This window comes from Mus musculus, chromosome 9 (genome assembly GCF_000001635.26).
Source record: "Mus musculus strain C57BL/6J chromosome 9, GRCm38.p6 C57BL/6J".
Taxonomy (NCBI): domain Eukaryota; kingdom Metazoa; phylum Chordata; class Mammalia; order Rodentia; family Muridae; genus Mus; species Mus musculus.
In genome coordinates, this window is record NC_000075.6 from 120,109,261 (window position 1) to 120,126,360 (window position 17,100).

The 17,100-nt window shown below is 49.6% G+C and overlaps 1 protein-coding gene across 8 annotated transcripts; it reads left to right on the plus strand.

The window, feature by feature from the left end:
- Positions 1–1,116: 1,116 nt before the first annotated feature.
- On the plus strand, positions 1,117–16,833 carry Slc25a38 (solute carrier family 25, member 38). Of its 8 annotated transcripts, none has more exons than XM_030244176.1 (8): positions 1,117–1,312; positions 7,242–7,363; positions 8,193–8,277; positions 10,605–10,745; positions 10,997–11,176; positions 11,413–11,587; positions 12,834–13,000; positions 14,382–16,833. In XM_030244176.1, exons 5-8 carry the CDS (start codon positions 11,111–11,113, stop codon positions 14,502–14,504), a joined length of 531 nt encoding a protein of 176 aa, XP_030100036.1. In that variant the 5' UTR covers positions 1,117–1,312; positions 7,242–7,363; positions 8,193–8,277; positions 10,605–10,745; positions 10,997–11,110; the 3' UTR covers positions 14,505–16,833. The 8 variants fall into 8 exon arrangements, with proteins under 8 accessions (XP_030100036.1, XP_006512084.1, NP_659042.1 ...); XM_006512021.3 differs by having other exon boundaries at positions 10,623–10,745; NM_144793.2 differs by lacking the exon at positions 10,605–10,745 and having other exon boundaries at positions 1,122–1,312; positions 14,382–15,244.
- Positions 16,834–17,100: the final 267 nt, after the last annotated feature.

Sequence of the window (17,100 nt, forward strand, 5' to 3'; positions counted from 1 at the left end):
CACTATCAAGCTCTCCCAATAAACGTGTGCAGAAGAATCCTGTTGTGGCGTCCTTCTTGCTGTCGAGTCGGGCGTCTACAAACACCTTTAATCCTAGCATTTGGGAGGCAGAGGTAGGTGGATTTCTGAGTTCAAGGCCAGCCTGGTCTACAGAGTGAGTTCCAGGACAGCCAGGGCTATATAAAGAAACCCTGTCTCAAGAAAAAAGAAAAACCTTGTCTTGAAAAACTAAACAACAGAACAAAATAAACATATAAAAAGCATAAAGACAAGGCTTGAGAGCCTGGGTTAGAGCACTTGTAGAGGACCTGAGGTTGGTTTCCAGCACCCAGACAGGGCAGCTCAGGACTGCCTGTGAGCTTCTGGCCTCTGCAAGAAGCTACATTCACACGTACATACCCACACATACAACTAAAAATAAGTCAGGCATGGTATACACGCCTTTAATCCCAGCACTTGGGATTAAAGAGGCAGGTGGAGCTCTACGAGTTCAAGGTCAGCCTGGTCTCCACACAGAGAGACACAGGGGTAGCTAGTGAGTTCCAGGTAGCCAGGGCTATACAGAGAAACCCTGTCTTGAAAAAATAAAAATAAAGAAAACAAAAAAGAAGAAATGTGAATTGTATTTTTAAAAATTTGTGTCTAAAGAGAAGGCATTCATCCTGCTTCAGTTCTTTTTCTTTTCTTTTCTTTCCTTTCCTTTTTCTTTTTCTTTTTGAGACAGGGTTTCTTTGTATAGCCCTGGCTGTCGTGGAACTCTGTAGACCAGGCTGGCCTTGAACTCAGAAATCTGCCCGCCTCTGCCTCCCAAGTGCTGGGATTAAAGGCGTGTGCCTCTACTGCCCGGCGGTCCTTCAGCTCTTAAATAAATTAAATACAATTAAAACTCAGCCAGTCACCCATTTCAAAAAGCGCTTTAAGAATAAATAAATAAATAAATATATTTAATAAGAAAAATATTTAAAAAAAAAAAAGCGCCGAGCAGAAGGCTCTGCAACTGAGAATCACGGACCCTGCAGTTTTAAGTGCAGCCACCAGGTGGCGATGAGATCTCGTCGCCGGATACGCTATGTCACCGGAAGCGGGATCTCACCTTTTTCCTTCTGCTTTCCCCTCCCCCGGAAACATCGAGCCGCTTGTCTCGGGTAATGAGACCTGAGGCCGGGCGGGCAGGCGGGGAGGGATGGGCGTGAGCGCGGAGCCCCGGAGCCTCTCAGTCGCCGGGGCCGGGCTCGCGTCCCCAGTGATCGAGAAGGCACGCTCGGCGCTGCTGCAGTCGCAGGATGTAGAGGACACGGTGGAGACGCTCATGGTGAGTTCGTGGGAGCAGGGGGACCGGGACGGGAGCGGCATTGTGGGGCAGGGGACAGTGCTTCGAGAACATTCTAGTTCTAGAATATTCTAACGGCAACTGATGAGAGCGCCTCGGGGCACCTCGAGCCGCCCGCCGCAGGACACCTTCCCTGACCGGCTTCCCTGCAGGCTTCTGCCTTAGCTTTCGGGGTTCACCAAGGCCACGCCCTTCCGTCGGGTTGGCTGCGCTGCCGGGCTGCCATTGGTGGAGACGGGGGCGGGGCGGGGCGGAGTCTCTTGCTGCCAACCATAAACGGAGGTGGGGCTGTGCAGGGCGGGCCCGGGCTGGGATGTGCCTCAGTGGGGCGAGGATGCATGGCTTTGGGGGATGAATATCTTTTAAAAATTCTTGTTTTTTTGAGTCGGGGCCTCACTGTGTTTCAGATAGGGCTGAAACTCGCTATTTAAACCAGGCTGGCTCCGAAGTGCTAAAGGAGTGTGCTCCCCTATGTCTGGAGCTTTTTGGAAGTCTTTAAAAGATAACCGCTGTGGCTCCCAGGACCATGTCTTTCAAAACTGCATACTTTTTTTCTCTCTGGCCCGCCATCTTTCCCTTTTTGATGTGTGTTGGACGTAGACATTTTGTTGTTTTTCTTTTTGCTGTGGGGTGGTAGAAATTGTGGTACTATTTGGCTGTTGAAATGCTGCTTACTCCCATCGTGTTTTGCGTAGTACGATTTGCTCATTGTGCTTTTAGTGTTTATTTTTATCTATGTGTGTTGGGGGTAGGTGCACAAGAGTGCAGATGCCGAAGAAGGCCAAAAGAGAACGTTGGTATCTCCTGGAGCTGGAGCTGTGAGCACCCCTTTCTGTATGGGTGCTGGGAACCTTATGGTCCCTCTGGAAGAATACACTTTGGACTAGTCTCTAGCCCTTACTGGTTGTTTTGATCTATTCTCACACTTAAAAAATTGGAATATTCAGCTTTCTTTAAGTCGTGTATAATAAGGTATGCTACTAAAATAAATCGAAACTTGAAGTTGGAGGTGTGGCCTTTCAGGAAAGCACCTTCGTCTCCATCACTATAAGAAAACTAAGCTCGCTGGGTGGTGGTGGCACACATCTTTAATCCCAGCACTTGGGAGGCAGAGGGAGGTGGCCAGCCTGTTCTACAAAGTGAGTTCTGGGACAGCCAGGGCTATAAGAGCACCGACTGCTCTTCCGAAGGTCCTGAGTTCAAATCCCAGCAACCACGTGGTGGCTCACAACCATCCGTAATGAGATCTGACGCCCTCTTCTGGTGCATCTGAAGACAGCTACAGTGTACTTACATATAATAACAAATAAATCTTAAAAAAAAAAAAAAGAAAAAGAAAGAAAAAAAGAAAACTAAGCTCAGGACCCAGCATGGTGGCTCATGAAGAGGCAGGCTATGTGACATGAGACTGTCAAAGCAAGCACAACAGACCCACAAAATCTACTCTCACAGGATATGCTGTAAGCATACAAAGGTCACAGCGCTGGTCAGGCTACCTGCTTTTTTTTTTTTTTTTTGTAGATTTTGATTTATTAGAATTGATGTTGAGAGGTGGTGGTGGTACCTTTAATCCCAGAATTCCAGCACTCAGAGACCGGTGAATCTCTTGAGTACAAGGCCAGCCTGGTCTACAGAGCCAAAGCCAGTAGAAAAACACGGCCTCCCCGGGCATGGTGGCACAGGCCTTTAATCCCAGCACTCAGGAGGCAGAGGCTGGCAGATTTCTGAGTTCGAGGCCAGCCTGGTCTACAAAGTGAGTTCCAGGACAGCCAGGGCTATACAGAGAAACCCTGTCTCAAAAAACAAAAAAACAAAACAAAAAAACCAAAAACCCCAAAAAAACCCACCCCAAAATTAAAACAAAACAAAACAAAACAAAAAAAACCTTATCGTCTCAAAAACAAAAACAAACAAAAAACTGTTGGCTCTTCTTGTCGATTCAATGATTATTGGGCCAGTGATGTTCTCAGTCACTGTGCTGTGAAGATAAGACATTTAAAAAGCAATTTCTGCCATCAGGAGGTGAAGGACGACAGCCAGCCTTAAGATAAAGTGGGTGCAGGGCTGCAAATAGAGCTTGGTGTAACAAGCTTGCCCAGCAGGCATGAGGCCCTGGGTTCAGTTCCCAGAACAGAAGGATAAATGGGTCCAGTGCCTTTGAGGCACTGACGAAGCACTGCCTAGAACTGTCCAGAAGCTGGATAGAGCTGGGGAGATTCTAACCTTTGCTGCGGCCACAGGACATTCAGGGGCTACTGACCGTATCCTGTGGGTCTCTGTTCAAGCTATGTCCAGTCCAGTTCTATCGTCCAGTTCCATGGTCAATCTTATTTTGTTTTGTCTTGTTTTGTTTGAGAGAGGGTCTCTTTGTGTAGTTCTGGAGCTGTCCTGGAGCTCAGTATGCAGATGAGGCTGGCCCCCAATTCCCAGAGATTCTCCTGCCTCTTCCTCTGGAATGCTGGGATCAGCTGTGTGTGCCACATGTCAGTTGCTTCCATATCAGTTCCTGACAGGATCATGAAGGACACAGGGGTTGTGTCTGTTCTTGTCCTTCGTCCTTAGTCATAAGGATGATGGCCACAGGGACTGCTCCAGTCCCAGGAGAATCACTGGACCATGACACGGGGCTTTGTTAGCAGCAGAGGAACGGAGCCGGAAGGATGGCGTGTGATGTTTGAGGTGAGGAAGGCAGGGAGAGGGCCATTGCATTATGGCAGTAGAGGGTGGTGAGTGGTCAGGGAGGTCAGCTGGTGCGGTGCTGCCTCCGGGCCTTGCAGCACAGGTGACACTCTGTCTTGGAGGGAGATGGAGCAGCCCAATCGTACTTTTATTTACACCAGATGAGTACTAATGACAACTGTGTCGTGGTTAGTAATTTCTGATACATTTATCATGACTGATAACGTTTATTATGCCCTGCTTCCTTTTTGAGTTGGTAATTTATATGTGAACAGAGCACTGTCTCATTGGAATTGAGGCTCCACTTTGCAGTTTTTAAAGATGACCCTGGCTGCAGGATAGGAAGTAGATTGGAGGGGTCAAAGACTGAGGTAAAAAGGTTGTGGCAGTCAGCAGGGAAGGCAAGTGTGGACCTTTGAACCAGGATGGCTCAGCTTGAGAGCTGCTCAAGAAGCAGAATGAGCAGCCGGGCGTGGTGGCGCACGCCTTTAATCCCAGCACTCGGGAGGCAGAGGCAGGCAGATTTCTGAGTTCGAGGCCAGCCTGGTCTACAAAGTGAGTTCCAGGACAGCCAGGGCTACACAGAGAAACCCTGTCTCGTAAAACCAAAAAAAAAAAAAAAAAAAAAGAAGAAGAAGAAGCAGAATGAACAAGTTTGGAGAGGCCTGGCCCAGAATGGGTGTCCCTCGGATGGTGTCCCTCGATGGGCTGAGCTGAGGGGCCGCAGGTTGAAGTGAGGGAGAGAGGTGAGCTCAGGTGTGTCAGTGTCACTGAGGTGCCTGCCGGCCATCTGAGCAAGGGCAGTGTGGGTTTGTCTGGAGCTCTGTAGAGCGGTTCTGTGTAGATGGAAGGATAGAACAGAAGCTGGCCGAGGGATTCGACAGCGTGGTTCCGTGGAAGTGCAGTGGCCAGAGAAGTGAGAGACAAACCAAGATGAGAGGCTGGGTCTCACTGGGGCTGGCCAGGGAGGAGGACTCGCAAATATGTCTGATTTCTCCTGGCACACCGCCACATTTGTAACCCCTTGCTCGTTCCTGAATGGATTCAGTCTTTAGAGTCTCTCTGCTGTCCAGGCTGACGAGGAAGAGAGGGCTGACTGAGGGTCTTCATCAGGAAAGGCCAGGATGCAGCAGGCAGAGCGAGGGTGGAGGGTGGTTGCCAGTTGGGACTGTTGACTTTGAGATCACTGTGGGCAGGAGGGGGCACGGGTGGCAGAGTGGGCAGGAGGGGCACGGGTGGCAGAGTGGGCAGGAGGGGACACGGGTGGCAGAGTAGGCAGGAGGGGCACGGGTGGCAGAGTAGGCAGGAGGGGCACGGGTGGCGGAGTAGGCAGGAGGGGCATGGGTGGCAGAGTGGGCAGGAGGGGACACAGGTGGCAGAGTGGGCAGGAGGGGCATGGGTGGCAGAGTGGGCAGGAGGGGCATGGGTGGCAGAGTGGGCAGGAGGGGAGGGTAGAATAGGAATGTTATGAAGACTGCTCATGGGTGAGGCTGCTCTGAAAGGGCTGCAGACTGAGGAGATGAGAGATGCAGCAGCTTTGAGAAACAGGCAGAGTGGAGAGACCTGTAGCCAACTGGGGTGTGGTGGGTGGGGTAGGGTGCTAGTGGAAGGAACCATAACTTAGAGAGAGGTAGTCACTGATATCAAATATACCTAAGAGTTGAAGTAAGTTAAGGACAGGGCTGAAGGTGGGGCCTAGGCTCAGTCTCCGGGAGCCTTGCTGGGGGATTCTGACTTGATGGCAAGCCCGAGGCCTGAAGGGTGACTGGCAGGGGAATGGAGATGGCACAGTGTGGTGCTGAAAACAGAGGTTCTGGGACTGATTTCCAGGCAAAGAAGAGATGTCTCATGAAGAGAGGGACCATGCATGTGAGAAGGTTGAACTCCCTAACTCTGTAAAGGCTCAGGTGAGGCCGAGGTGCAGTTTGGGAGTGTTCAGCAGTGGAGGATGGGGAGGGGGCATTGGCAGTGTTGGCAGTACAGTGTTGACATACACACACTGCCTGGCTTTGCCTGCTGTCCTCTGAGAGCCCCTGCTGGCACCCCAGGACTGGTGTCAGGTCCAGTATTCACTTCTCAGAACTTGCTTAGTCTCAGTGGTTCTGAAACTAACTCCAGTTGTACTTGATAGACGTTAAGGTGGTTTCTCTTCTCTGAAATGAATACTGTAGATGACAGACATTTTGGTTCCTGGTGAGTTGATGTAACTGAGACTCAGTAGTCATTGTAGTAAGCCCTACAATGTGTCGGTTTTTTAAACAGTAGTCTATGAGCATACCACCTGGAATGCACCCACTCTGATCAGATCTGCTCAGGAGTGGGGTGGGGCAGTGTACAGATGCCACCAAAGGAGGGAAGAGCTGCTCTCCAGGCGGGCTTGCCAAGTGTCCTGTTTGGAGGAGAGGGAGTTTCCAAGTGCCTGCTCCTTGTCATTGGGCTTCTGCTGCATTCTGGAAAGGGGGCACTGTTTAGGCAGCTCCAGCACCCTGCACTGAGGCTCCTGGGGTGTGCCTGGGGCGGTACTTCAGTATCTGAAAGAGTGCTGCCCATCTGTGTGGCCTTGGAAGATAAGCCAGTTTTTGAAGGCTTGGGGGATGGGGGGTGGTTCATAAGCTAAAAGCGGCTGCTGTGTAGGGTTGTTGGTGGGCTCCCCGGGCCCAGTGAGATGGTGGCTGTAGAAGGGAGGCAGAGCGCTTTTGTTGTTTCTTCCAGACAGGGTTCCCTATGTAGCCCAGGCTGGCCTGGAGCTCGGAGATATCCCCCACCCCCCACCCCCACCCCCAGTGCTGGGATTAAAGGCATGTGTGCCTCACCTGCAGCTTAAAAGGCAGAGTTTTAAGCACAAAAATACATGGAGTACTATACACAGTGGCCAAGCTTCTGCTTCCGTGGTTTTGACATGTTCCTATAAATATCTGTAGATCCTATTCCAGGTAGCCTGGGGAAGCTGTGACATCATGAGGAGATGGTCAGTAGTACTGCAGTCATGCCGAATGAGGAAGCATGCTAGGAAAACGGACATGTTACTCAGTGAAACCAACATTATTAGCAGTGAATAGTGAAACCAGAGGGGCCCCTTTTGCTGTGTACATTTCAGAGATGGGGAGATAGAATGGGGCTGTGACAGGTGGAGCCTGAAGGATCTCAGAGGAGAAACCACAGATGCATATGTGGAGAAAGGAGCTGGGTGTGGTGGGCCGACCTGCTGACGCCTTGTTCTCTTGTCTTGCAGTTACACCCAGTGATTAAGGCTTTCCTCTGCGGCTCCATCAGCGGGACCTGTTCCACGCTCCTCTTCCAGCCTTTGGATCTCCTCAAAACCCGTCTGCAGGCCCTGCAGCCCTCAGACCTAGGGTAGGCCATTGCCCTGGTTGTGGAGGAGCCAGGATTAAAGTACTTCATTACGTTACAGAAACACAAGCTAGGCTCGAATTCCTTTCTGTTGTTGTGTTTGCTTGAGACAAGAGTTTTCTTCCTGTCTATCCCATGCTGACTTTGAACTTGTAATCCTCCTGCCTCAGCTTCCTGAGTACTGGGCCATGTGCTTTGTGGATATTGTTTTCTGAAGGAAAAAGTTAGTGTAGCTTTATAGGCATACATAGTGTAATAATTTTGCTGACTACATGGGCTCCTTTTGAGCAGCTTCCTGGCTGACATTTGCCTTTCTCCTGTGCTAGCTTGCATTATTAGAACTGTGCTGCCTGGAATTGGGTTTTGTGGAAGTAACATCCATTTTAAATGTGTGTTTTGTGTCTCTTGGCAATATGGGAACTACACAAAGTGTCTGCAAGTGGAATTTATCCCATTGCTTGTGGTGTGAATAGATGGTGAATATGTATGTGCCAAACCATGAACACATGGAAATCAAGAATAATTCTAGGGCTGGTGAGATGGGCCAGCTGGTCAGAGTGTTTGCTGCCAAGCCTGACAACCTGAGTTTGACCCCTAGGGCCCACTTGGTAGGAGAGAACTGATTTCTGCAGGTTGTCCTCTGACCTCCACACATGTGTGCATGCACACACACACACACACACACACACACACACACACACACACACTAAAAGCAACTCTAAGATTGCAGTATAGAGGTTGCTGTGTGTTCAGATGGTCTGTGAGCGGGGAGTCTGCAATGAGGATGTCTAACTGATTTCTTTTCCTGCCCTGTCTGGTTTGTCTTCCTCAGGCCCAGACGTGTTGGGATGTTGGCTGTGTTCTTGAAGGTGGTTCGCACAGAAAGTCTCCTGGGCCTTTGGAAAGGGATGTCTCCTGTAAGTCGCCTTTCGGATCTGGGCTCTCTTGTGGGACCGGGCGCTCAGGCTTCCCACGGCATGGGGGTATGGAGGCCCTCGGCATGGGGCTATAGAGGCCCTCCCGTCCCGTTTGTGTGAGTCGGTTACTTTGTATTGCTGTGACCAAATCCTTGAGAGAAGCAGCTTAAGCGAGGAGACACTAATCTGGGCTTGTATGAGGACGTAGTCCATCTTGGTGGGAAGGGCACAACAGTTGGAGTAGCTCTCAGCAGCCTTGTTGGAGGGGCATGAGGCAGCTGGTCGCAGCTCAGCCAACAGGAAGCAGAGAGCTGTGAAATAGCTCAGAAGCCAACTCCAGTGACCATGCCAGCAACCAGGCCTCACACCTTATATTCTACAGCCTCTGAAAGGGCCCCAAGCTGTTCCCCAGTCAGTCCTGTCCAGTGCTGTAATGAACAGTTGATAGGTTTTAATTGAGCCCTATTCTGAGTTCTCGTGAGGCTCCACTGTTGTCCATGCAGCATGTCCTAGCCATGGTCCATTTGCCCTCATTCACTGTAGCTGCTTAGTGATTGGATCACCTGCTGGGGTGTCGTGAGGTGTGGGTTCAGGCAGCCAGATTTTATTCCCTCAGGTTCTCAGTGCACAGGAGCCCTGGCAGTGTGCTGTGCTAACAAGAAGCTGGGCAGGGCTTTCTGGGCAAAAGGTGGAATATCTTAAGAAGAAAAGAAACACTCTTTTCAGCAGGAAGGGATACTGTGGCCATGTCATTGTGGAGAAGGAAGAAGAAACCCACACTGTTTTTGTTGTCATAGTTCAGATCTGTCACAGCCATGGTGTGTGGACAGTGCTAGGTCACTGGATTTGTGAGCAAAACAGGAACAGAAAATACGGTTTAATTGATGGCAGTGTGTTACACCAGAGGGCACTGAGCCCGCTCGAAGGCTTTAGTGAGAGATCTGAAATGACAGAGTGCTGCCACTGAGCACAAGTGAGGCACAGTTCCCTGTCTTTGGAAGCAGGCCTGGGCAGGAGCAGGCCACACATGCAGGGGAGCAGTGACCACATTTCCAACACAGGTGACACGACTGGGGAGAACAGAGACTGTAAGTGGTCAGACGCAACACAGTGAGGCTCTTCTCAGAGGTGCCCTGCCAGTGGGGCCTGCAGCCACAGTGTGCACTGCTCTTGCCGAGGACTCAGGTCAGGCAGCTCACAGACGCCTGTAACGCAGGTCCAGGAGATCCAACACACTTTTCTAGACTCTGTTCTGTCACACATACATGCAAACCCACATACAGACAAACATGTATACACATAATTAAAATAAGCTTTTAAATAAGTAACTGTTGGGCATAATTCCAGCACTCAGGAGGCAGAGGCAGGGAGATCTATGAGTTAGCAGCCAGCCAAGGCTATATAGTGAGAACCTGTCTGGGGCTGGTGAGCTGGCTCAGTGGTTAAGGCACCAACTGTTCTTCTGAAGATCCTGAGTTCAAATCCCAGCAACCACATGGTGGCTCACAGCCATCTCATAACAAGATCTGATGCCCTCTTCTGGAGTGTCTGAGGACAGCTACAGTGTACTTACATATAATAAATAAATCTTAGAGAGAGAGAGAGAGAGAGAGAGAGAGAGAGAGAGAGAGAGAGAGAGAGAGAGAGAGAGAGAAAACCTGTCTGAAACAAAGCAAGAAATGGGAAGAATTTGTTGAGTCACACATCAGAAGGTGGAGAAGAAACGGATCAGAGCCTATTGAAATTTGCCAGATCACCCTGGAGTGAGCCCTGAAGGCTGTGGCTCCTGTAGCAGCTCGGATGAGCTGAAGGGATGATGCCTGATCATGGTGGTGGTCTGAGCAGTTTCAGAAACAAGTCAACTTTTCAACTGTCAGCATCACCTGCTCCTCAGCCCAGCCATAGGGTCACATGACTGGACCCCCACGACAGGTCAAGGTCAGTAGGAGTCTGACCTACCTAGTGCCTCAATCTCACCCAGGCCCTTCACTATCTCAAATACCACAGGAAGAGGGAGAGGCAGACAGTGATGTGAGGGTGAGGGAGGCTGTGGTGACGCACGTTTAGTTAGTATGCCTTGTTTGCAAAGGATGCTTATGTGTGCTTGGACAGTGGAGACAGTAGTGTGCATAGGGCCACTGGTCTGGCCCACAACAGGTCTGAGAAGACTGTGTGCATTCCTCTGAAGTGTGACTGTTAGCACAGCACCGGCTCCAAAGCTGGTGTCCACTGCCCGTCAGTGTCCGCCGCCCATCAGTGTAGCCTTGCCTTTGCCACCACTGTGTAAATGGGCTGGGACCCCTACACCTTTATTTCTTTGCTCAAAGGCTTTTTCTGACCCTAAGGACCCACCTTGCCGGAAGTCCCAAGGCATTGGTTTCCACCCTCCCCACAGCAGCCTCCAGCCATTAGAAGATGGAAAGTGATGTTTAAACTACACCCTTCCCTCAGCAGGGAGATCCCAGAGGGTGGGGTGTTTACTGATTGCTAGAGCTTGGGGGGCTGGGGTCTAACTCACCCACAGCTGTAACTGCCTTAATGCACTCTTTACTGACTGCTGCCTGTCCTGCCTCTGCCTCTCTCTCTCACTGGCGCTCCCTTCACCCGTAAACATCTTGCTTGTGGATCACCTGGGATCTCTAGAGACCCCTCTCCAGAGAGTGCACTCTTTTGCAGTTTCGAGTCTTTGATCCCCCTCTTCCCTCTGCCTCCCCTGCAGTCCATTGTGAGATGTGTCCCTGGAGTGGGGATCTACTTTGGCACCCTGTATTCTTCGAAGCAGTATTTCTTGCGAGGCCATCCTCCCACCGCCCTGGAGTCGGTCATCCTGGGCATGGGCTCCCGCTCTGTGGCAGGAGTCTGCATGTCACCCATCACAGTGATCAAGACACGCTATGAGGTGAGTTCCATAGGTCTAGAACCTTGGGGTTCTGAGTAGTGAGCACTGGTGTCAGCCCAGGTGTGTAGTCTGACTTAGTCACGTATGTTCAGATCACTCACTTTTGTAGGCAGGGCAAGCCATATATATGTGCACCAAAGCTGTGGTGGCTTGCCTGGTATGTAACACAAAGTCTGCTTAGGCCACTGCTCAGATGCTGGCCTGTGCCAGGCACTAACTCTGCCCTCCCTTTGCAGAGTGGGACTTACAGCTATGAGAGCATCTATGCAGCCCTGAGGAGCATCTACTGCAGCGAGGGCCACCGTGGCCTCTTCAGGGGCCTGACAGCAACTCTCCTCCGTGATGCCCCCTTCTCAGGGCTCTACCTGATGTTTTACAGTCAGACCAGGACCGCAGTGCTGCACGGCACAGGTAAGAGTAGTCAGAGGAGTGCCAGAGCCACGGGGTTTTTGCCTTTTTCTCTGGGGCACTCTTAGCAGCTTTAGGAATGGAGCCACTTTAGGGCTAGGTGCTAGAATTCAGAGGTCGGGTGTCAGACTCTGCCCCGACAGGAGCCTTGTGTCTTCTAAGGGAAGAGGGTAGGCTAGGGGAGAGACAAGTGTGTTTTGCCAAGGTTATGCAACAGCATGCCACAGACGTGACCTGAGGGACCCTAGGAGAGAAGCTTTGCAGTGCGGCCTGCGAGTCTGTTTTTCAGTGTGGGCTTAGTGTGATCCCCCTCAGACTAGCTTGGGAACACTGATAGTGTGGACTTGAGGGAGATATTTTCACCTCCCTCCCTTGCTGTGTTCCCTGTTCTTTTGAGCCCTTTGTTTGGGTAGAGGTAGAACTGGAAACTTGAGGTGTTTGTTGCGGACTTTTCTCACCAGCGAGCTTGTGGACCACACATGGACCACGCCCGTGGGTGGTGAAATGCCCTCCAAACAGCAGTGTTGCCTGAAACCCATTCTGCAGACCTGAACTCAGTATGGAAGTGAACATATTACCTGGTGATGGCTCACCTATTGCAATTGGTGTTTGAGGGGATTGGCTCCTCCCCCCAGGGCCAGGTGTGACCTGCAGTTACAGCCTCATTTTGTAACAGAATTTTAAGACAGTAAGGAAACATAGAGGTGGTATTTTGTTTTTGTTTTGAAACCCAGCCTTATTCCGTCATCCTGGCTGGCCCAGGATAGTCTCAGACTTTTAGAGATTGCCATGTCTCTACCTCCGGAGCACTAAAATCAAGATGAGCCATCAGCCTGACCCATCATGTACAATTAATGCACACTAAGTAGAAAAATTAAATCTTAGTTATAAAAATCTCTTAAAATTGGAATTCATCAGTAGTTTTTAAATATTGGAAATATATATATTTAATCTTATGATGAAGAAAAACTCAAGTTTTCCTATCTAGAGTTAGTAGCAAGGTAAGAGTATCCACACCTGTACTGTCCAGTCAGGGGGTGCTCACACCTGTACTGTCCAGTCAGGGGGTGTCCACACCTGCATTGTTCCAGTCGGGTGCTGCACAGCTGTCAGCGACAGACACTGTTATCCAGACACATCACAGACCTTGGTCAGGTCTGCTCTGAGCACACTGGGTAAACCTGCTTTTTCGCCGTGTCTCTGAAGCATCTGAGTTTTGTAACCTCCCGCTGTCCCTGCTCTGTTCCAGCCCAGCTGGATGCTGCTCTGATACCCCTTATTAATTTCTCCTGTGGGATATTTGCTGGCGTTCTGGCTTCACTGGTGACTCAACCTGCAGACGTGATCAAAACTCACATGCAGCTCTCCCCAGTGAAGTTTCAGTGGATTGGCCAAGCAGCCACTCTCATCTTCAAGGTAAGTCTACAAAGTGTGTGTTGCGCTTGTGGTTGGGGGTGTGTCTGCAGCAGCTGCACACTGGGGAACGGTAGAACTAGGCCTCCCAGGGGCTGCAGTGGTGGCCCAGCCATTAATAGCTCCTGCAGAGGGCGTCCTCTCTGACAGCCTGATCTAGATCCCTGGTTTGGCAAACAGACCTTGTCTGTATTTTGTATGCTGCTTGGCGTTTGTTTGCAGTGTATGGATGGCCCAGCTGCTGAACAGTGGGCCACACCTGTCATCTTAGCTCTGAGATATGTGGAAGGAGGATCATCTCAAAGCATCAATGAACCAGAACAATAAGAATAGAACCACGCTGGGCATGGTGGCGCACACCTTTAATCCCAGCACTCGGGAGGCAGAGGCAGGCGGATTTCTGAGTTCGAGATCAGCCTGGTCTACAAAGTGAGTTCCAGGACAGCCAGGGCTACACAGAGAAACCCTGTCTCGAAAAACCAAAAAAAAAAAAAAAAAAAGAATAGAACCACATACATACACACCGACCAAAACTGTACACACAACCCTGCGTAAAGATTTTCAGCTCAGAGAGTTCCCAGTACAGAGAGCTTTTTAGCTGTCTGGGCCTGGTTTTAATTGCTGGCACCCCCAGAAGCACTTTTTAATGTTCTTCTAAAAATCCCTTTATTTTTATTTAGGGGTGTGTGTGTGTATGTATGTGTGAGTGAGTGTATATATATATATATATATATATATATATATACACATATATATATATATATATATATATATGCAAGGATTGTGCAACAGGGTGCAAATTCAGCCCAAGCATGCAGTCCTTATGAGACAGGACTTTCTCACTGTACATCCCTGTAGTTGTCTTCAGGCACACCAGAGGAGGGCCCGGGGAGGCTAGAAGAGAATATTGCATCACCTGGTACTGGAGTTAAAGATGGACGATTGTGAGCAGCCATGTGGGTGCTGGGAAGCAAGTGCTCTCAGCTCCTGATCTGTCTGTCTGGTTCCTAAATGTCCTTTTTTGAGACAGGGTTTCTCTTACATGGCTCCGGATGCCCTGGAACTTGTTATATAAACCAGGCTGGCCTTTAGACATCTACTTGATTTTGCCTGCTGAGTGCTGGGATTAAAGGTGTGTGCCAGCACTGCCCACTTTAACTATTCTTTTCTGAACTAAGAAGTTTCTGTAGGTAGTGCAGATCTAAAGGGTGGACCTCAACAGTTAGAGTAAAAGTGGAGGTCGTTGCTTATCTCCTGGGGCCCATAATTCATAGGTTTGGCATAACATTTAAACAAGAAGATTCTGAAGTGGAGCAGCGCCGTGTCTGGTGCCGGTGTCATTGCTGCTTTGCTTCTGAAGCTTTCTCCCTTGTGTCCATCACAGAACCATGGGCTGCGTGGCTTCTTTCATGGCAGTGTTCCCCGAGCCCTCCGAAGAACGCTGATGGCTGCCATGGCGTGGACCGTCTATGAAGAGATGATGGCCAGGATGGGCCTGAAGTCCTGACGAGAGAGAGCTGGTTCCTGCCATGAGCTGCTGCAGCTCACTCCCGGAGTCAGGTGAAGACTGCGCTGTCTGAAGAGCCAGGCACAAGTGCCGTCACCTTTTTTCCAGAATTCAGAGAGAGTGGCTGGGTGGCTGGAGCCATAGGCATGGAGTTGCCAGTACCTACCGCTCTGTGCACACTTCCCGTCAGTGCCGCGGGGCTGGATCGAGCTTGGCTGCCCACAAGGCTACTTGAGAGGAGGCCTCTGCAAGGTCGCTGCTTCAGCCACCTGCCTACTCTACAGGGCGCCTTAGAATATTGGTAATGAAGGAATCCCCCAGTAGAGAAGGTGTGGGCCTCCTGCCATGTCTGAGGGCAAGAGGCTCAAGTTAGGGAAGACTGGACCTAAGAGAGCTGAGGTGGGCCAGTGAGATGCCTCAGCAAGGAAAGGTGCTTAACAGAGGCCTGCGTTGGCTCCCAGGACCCATATGGTGGAGGAGAGAATTGCTGCAAGTTGTCCTGATTTCCTCACATGCACCCAGACCCAATAAACAAATAAATGTATTACTTTTTAAAATAAAGACATCACCAGGGTGGAGACTGTCTGTGACAGAACCAAAACAGAACAAAAAACCAAGATAGGCATTAGTTTTGTTCCTAGGCTGCCTCCTGTAGGCCCCGAGAACGAATGGGACAGTCTTTCCCAGGCTTCATCTCTGCTGTTCTCACACTTTCCATAATTAAAGTTCAAACAAACACAGTAGAGCACTCTGATTGACAGCAGTCTGAAAAACAGAAACTATAGCAGAGGGGGCTGGAGAGATGGCTCAGCGGTTAAGAGCCCTGGCTGCTCTTCCAGAAGTCCTGAGTCCAATTCCCACCAACCACATAGTGGCTCACAACCATCTGTAATGAGATCCAATGCCCTCTTCTGGTGTGTCTGAAGACAGCAAGGGTGTATCACATGCATAAAATAAATAGGACAGAGACGGAGTTTGGAGCTGAGATGAAAGGATGGACCATGTAGAGACTGCCATAGCCAGGGATCCACCCCATAATCAGCATCCAAACGCTGACACCATTGCATACACTAGCAAGATTTTATTGAAAGGACGCAGATGTAGCTGTCTCTTGTGAGACTATGCCGGGGCCCAGCAAACACAGAAGTGGATGCTCACAGTCAGCTAATGGATGGATCATAGGGCTCCCAATGGAGGAGCTAGAGAAAGTAGCCAAGGAGCTAAAGGGATCTGCAACCCTATAGGTGGAACAACATTATGAGCTAACCAGTACCCCGGAGCTCTTGACTCTAGCTGCATATATATCAAAAGATGGCCTAGTCGGCCATCACTGGAAAGAGAGGCCCATTGGACTTGCAAACTTTATATGCCCCAGTACAGGGGAATTCCAGGGCCAAAAAGGGGGAGTGGGTGGGCAGGGGAGTGGGGGTGGGTGGATATGGGGGACTTTTGGTATAGCATTGGAAATGTAAATGAGTTAAATACCTAATAAAAAATGGAAAAAAAAAAAATAAATAGGAACAGACCATTAATCCCAGCACTTGAGAGATAGGCAGGTAGGACTCAAGAGTTACAGGTCAGCCAGGGAGGGCTACCCGATCAAGCCCTGGATTTATTTATACATATAAAAAAGTTCTGGTTGGTAAGCCTTACTAGTATGTCTTACTCCCTGAGACTAGCAAAGCAGCTCTAAGGTGACTTAAGTTTTCACCTGCCAAGTAAGTCCTTTTTTTTTTTTTTGGGAAAACTTAACTTTTAAAAACAGCTTTGGAAACTGAGCATGGTGGCACACGCCTTTAATCCCAGCACCCAGCAGGCAGAGGTAGGAAGATCTCTGAGTTCAAGGCTAGCCTGTTAGACAGAGCAAGTTCTAGGACAGCTAGGGCTACACAGAGAAAACCATGTCTCAAAAACTGAAGGAAAAACAAAAGTGCCTTGAGATTATGAATTCAAAGAGGCTTCCTACTTGCTTGAAGCCCACTGCTTGGTGGTTTGGGGCTGGATGTTCGGCTGAGTGTCATGCTAATTCATGCAAGGTTCTGGTGGGTTCATTTGCATTAGCAATAGAGCAAACAGGAACACCGGTCCTCAGGCTTGGCATTCCCTCACTGGGAGTCAGAGGCAGAAGAGCTGGAAGCTCAGTCATCCTCCACTTGTGAGACCCTGTTTAAAAGTGCAGCCATGACCCTATAAACTAGTTTTAGAACATTTCCACCCCCGACCTCCAGTAAGCTCTTATACCTACTTATAATCTTCATTCCCAGACCTACCACTCACTTTCTATTGTCATTTTTTTCTAATTAAATAATAAATGCTTTTATTTCTCCAATAACTTTTAAAATGTGAACATTCTGTCATTTAACCAGTTTTTACTTGCAAGTAACTTCATTGGGCCTTAGTTCCCTTTGAAATAGCATGCTCTTATTCCTGAAGGCAGTTAGCTTTTTTTTGTTGTTTTGGTTTTTTTTCGAGACAGGGTTTCTATGTGTAGTCCTGGGTGTCCTGGAATTCACTCTGTAAACCAGGCTGGCCTCGAACTCAGAAATCTGCCTGCTCCTGCCTCCTAAGTGCTAGGATTAAAGGCGTGCAATACCAC

Coding starts and splice junctions, on each gene's coding strand:
- Slc25a38 (NM_144793.2), top strand. CDS start 1,184: ATGGGCGTGAGCGCGGAGCCCCGGAGCCTCTCAGTCGCCGGGGCCGGG. Junction 11,588..12,833: donor CGCAGTGCTGCACGGCACAG/GTAAGAGTAGTC, acceptor GCTCTGTTCCAG/CCCAGCTGGATGCTGCTCTG. Junction 13,001..14,381: donor CAGCCACTCTCATCTTCAAG/GTAAGTCTACAA, acceptor TGTCCATCACAG/AACCATGGGCTGCGTGGCTT.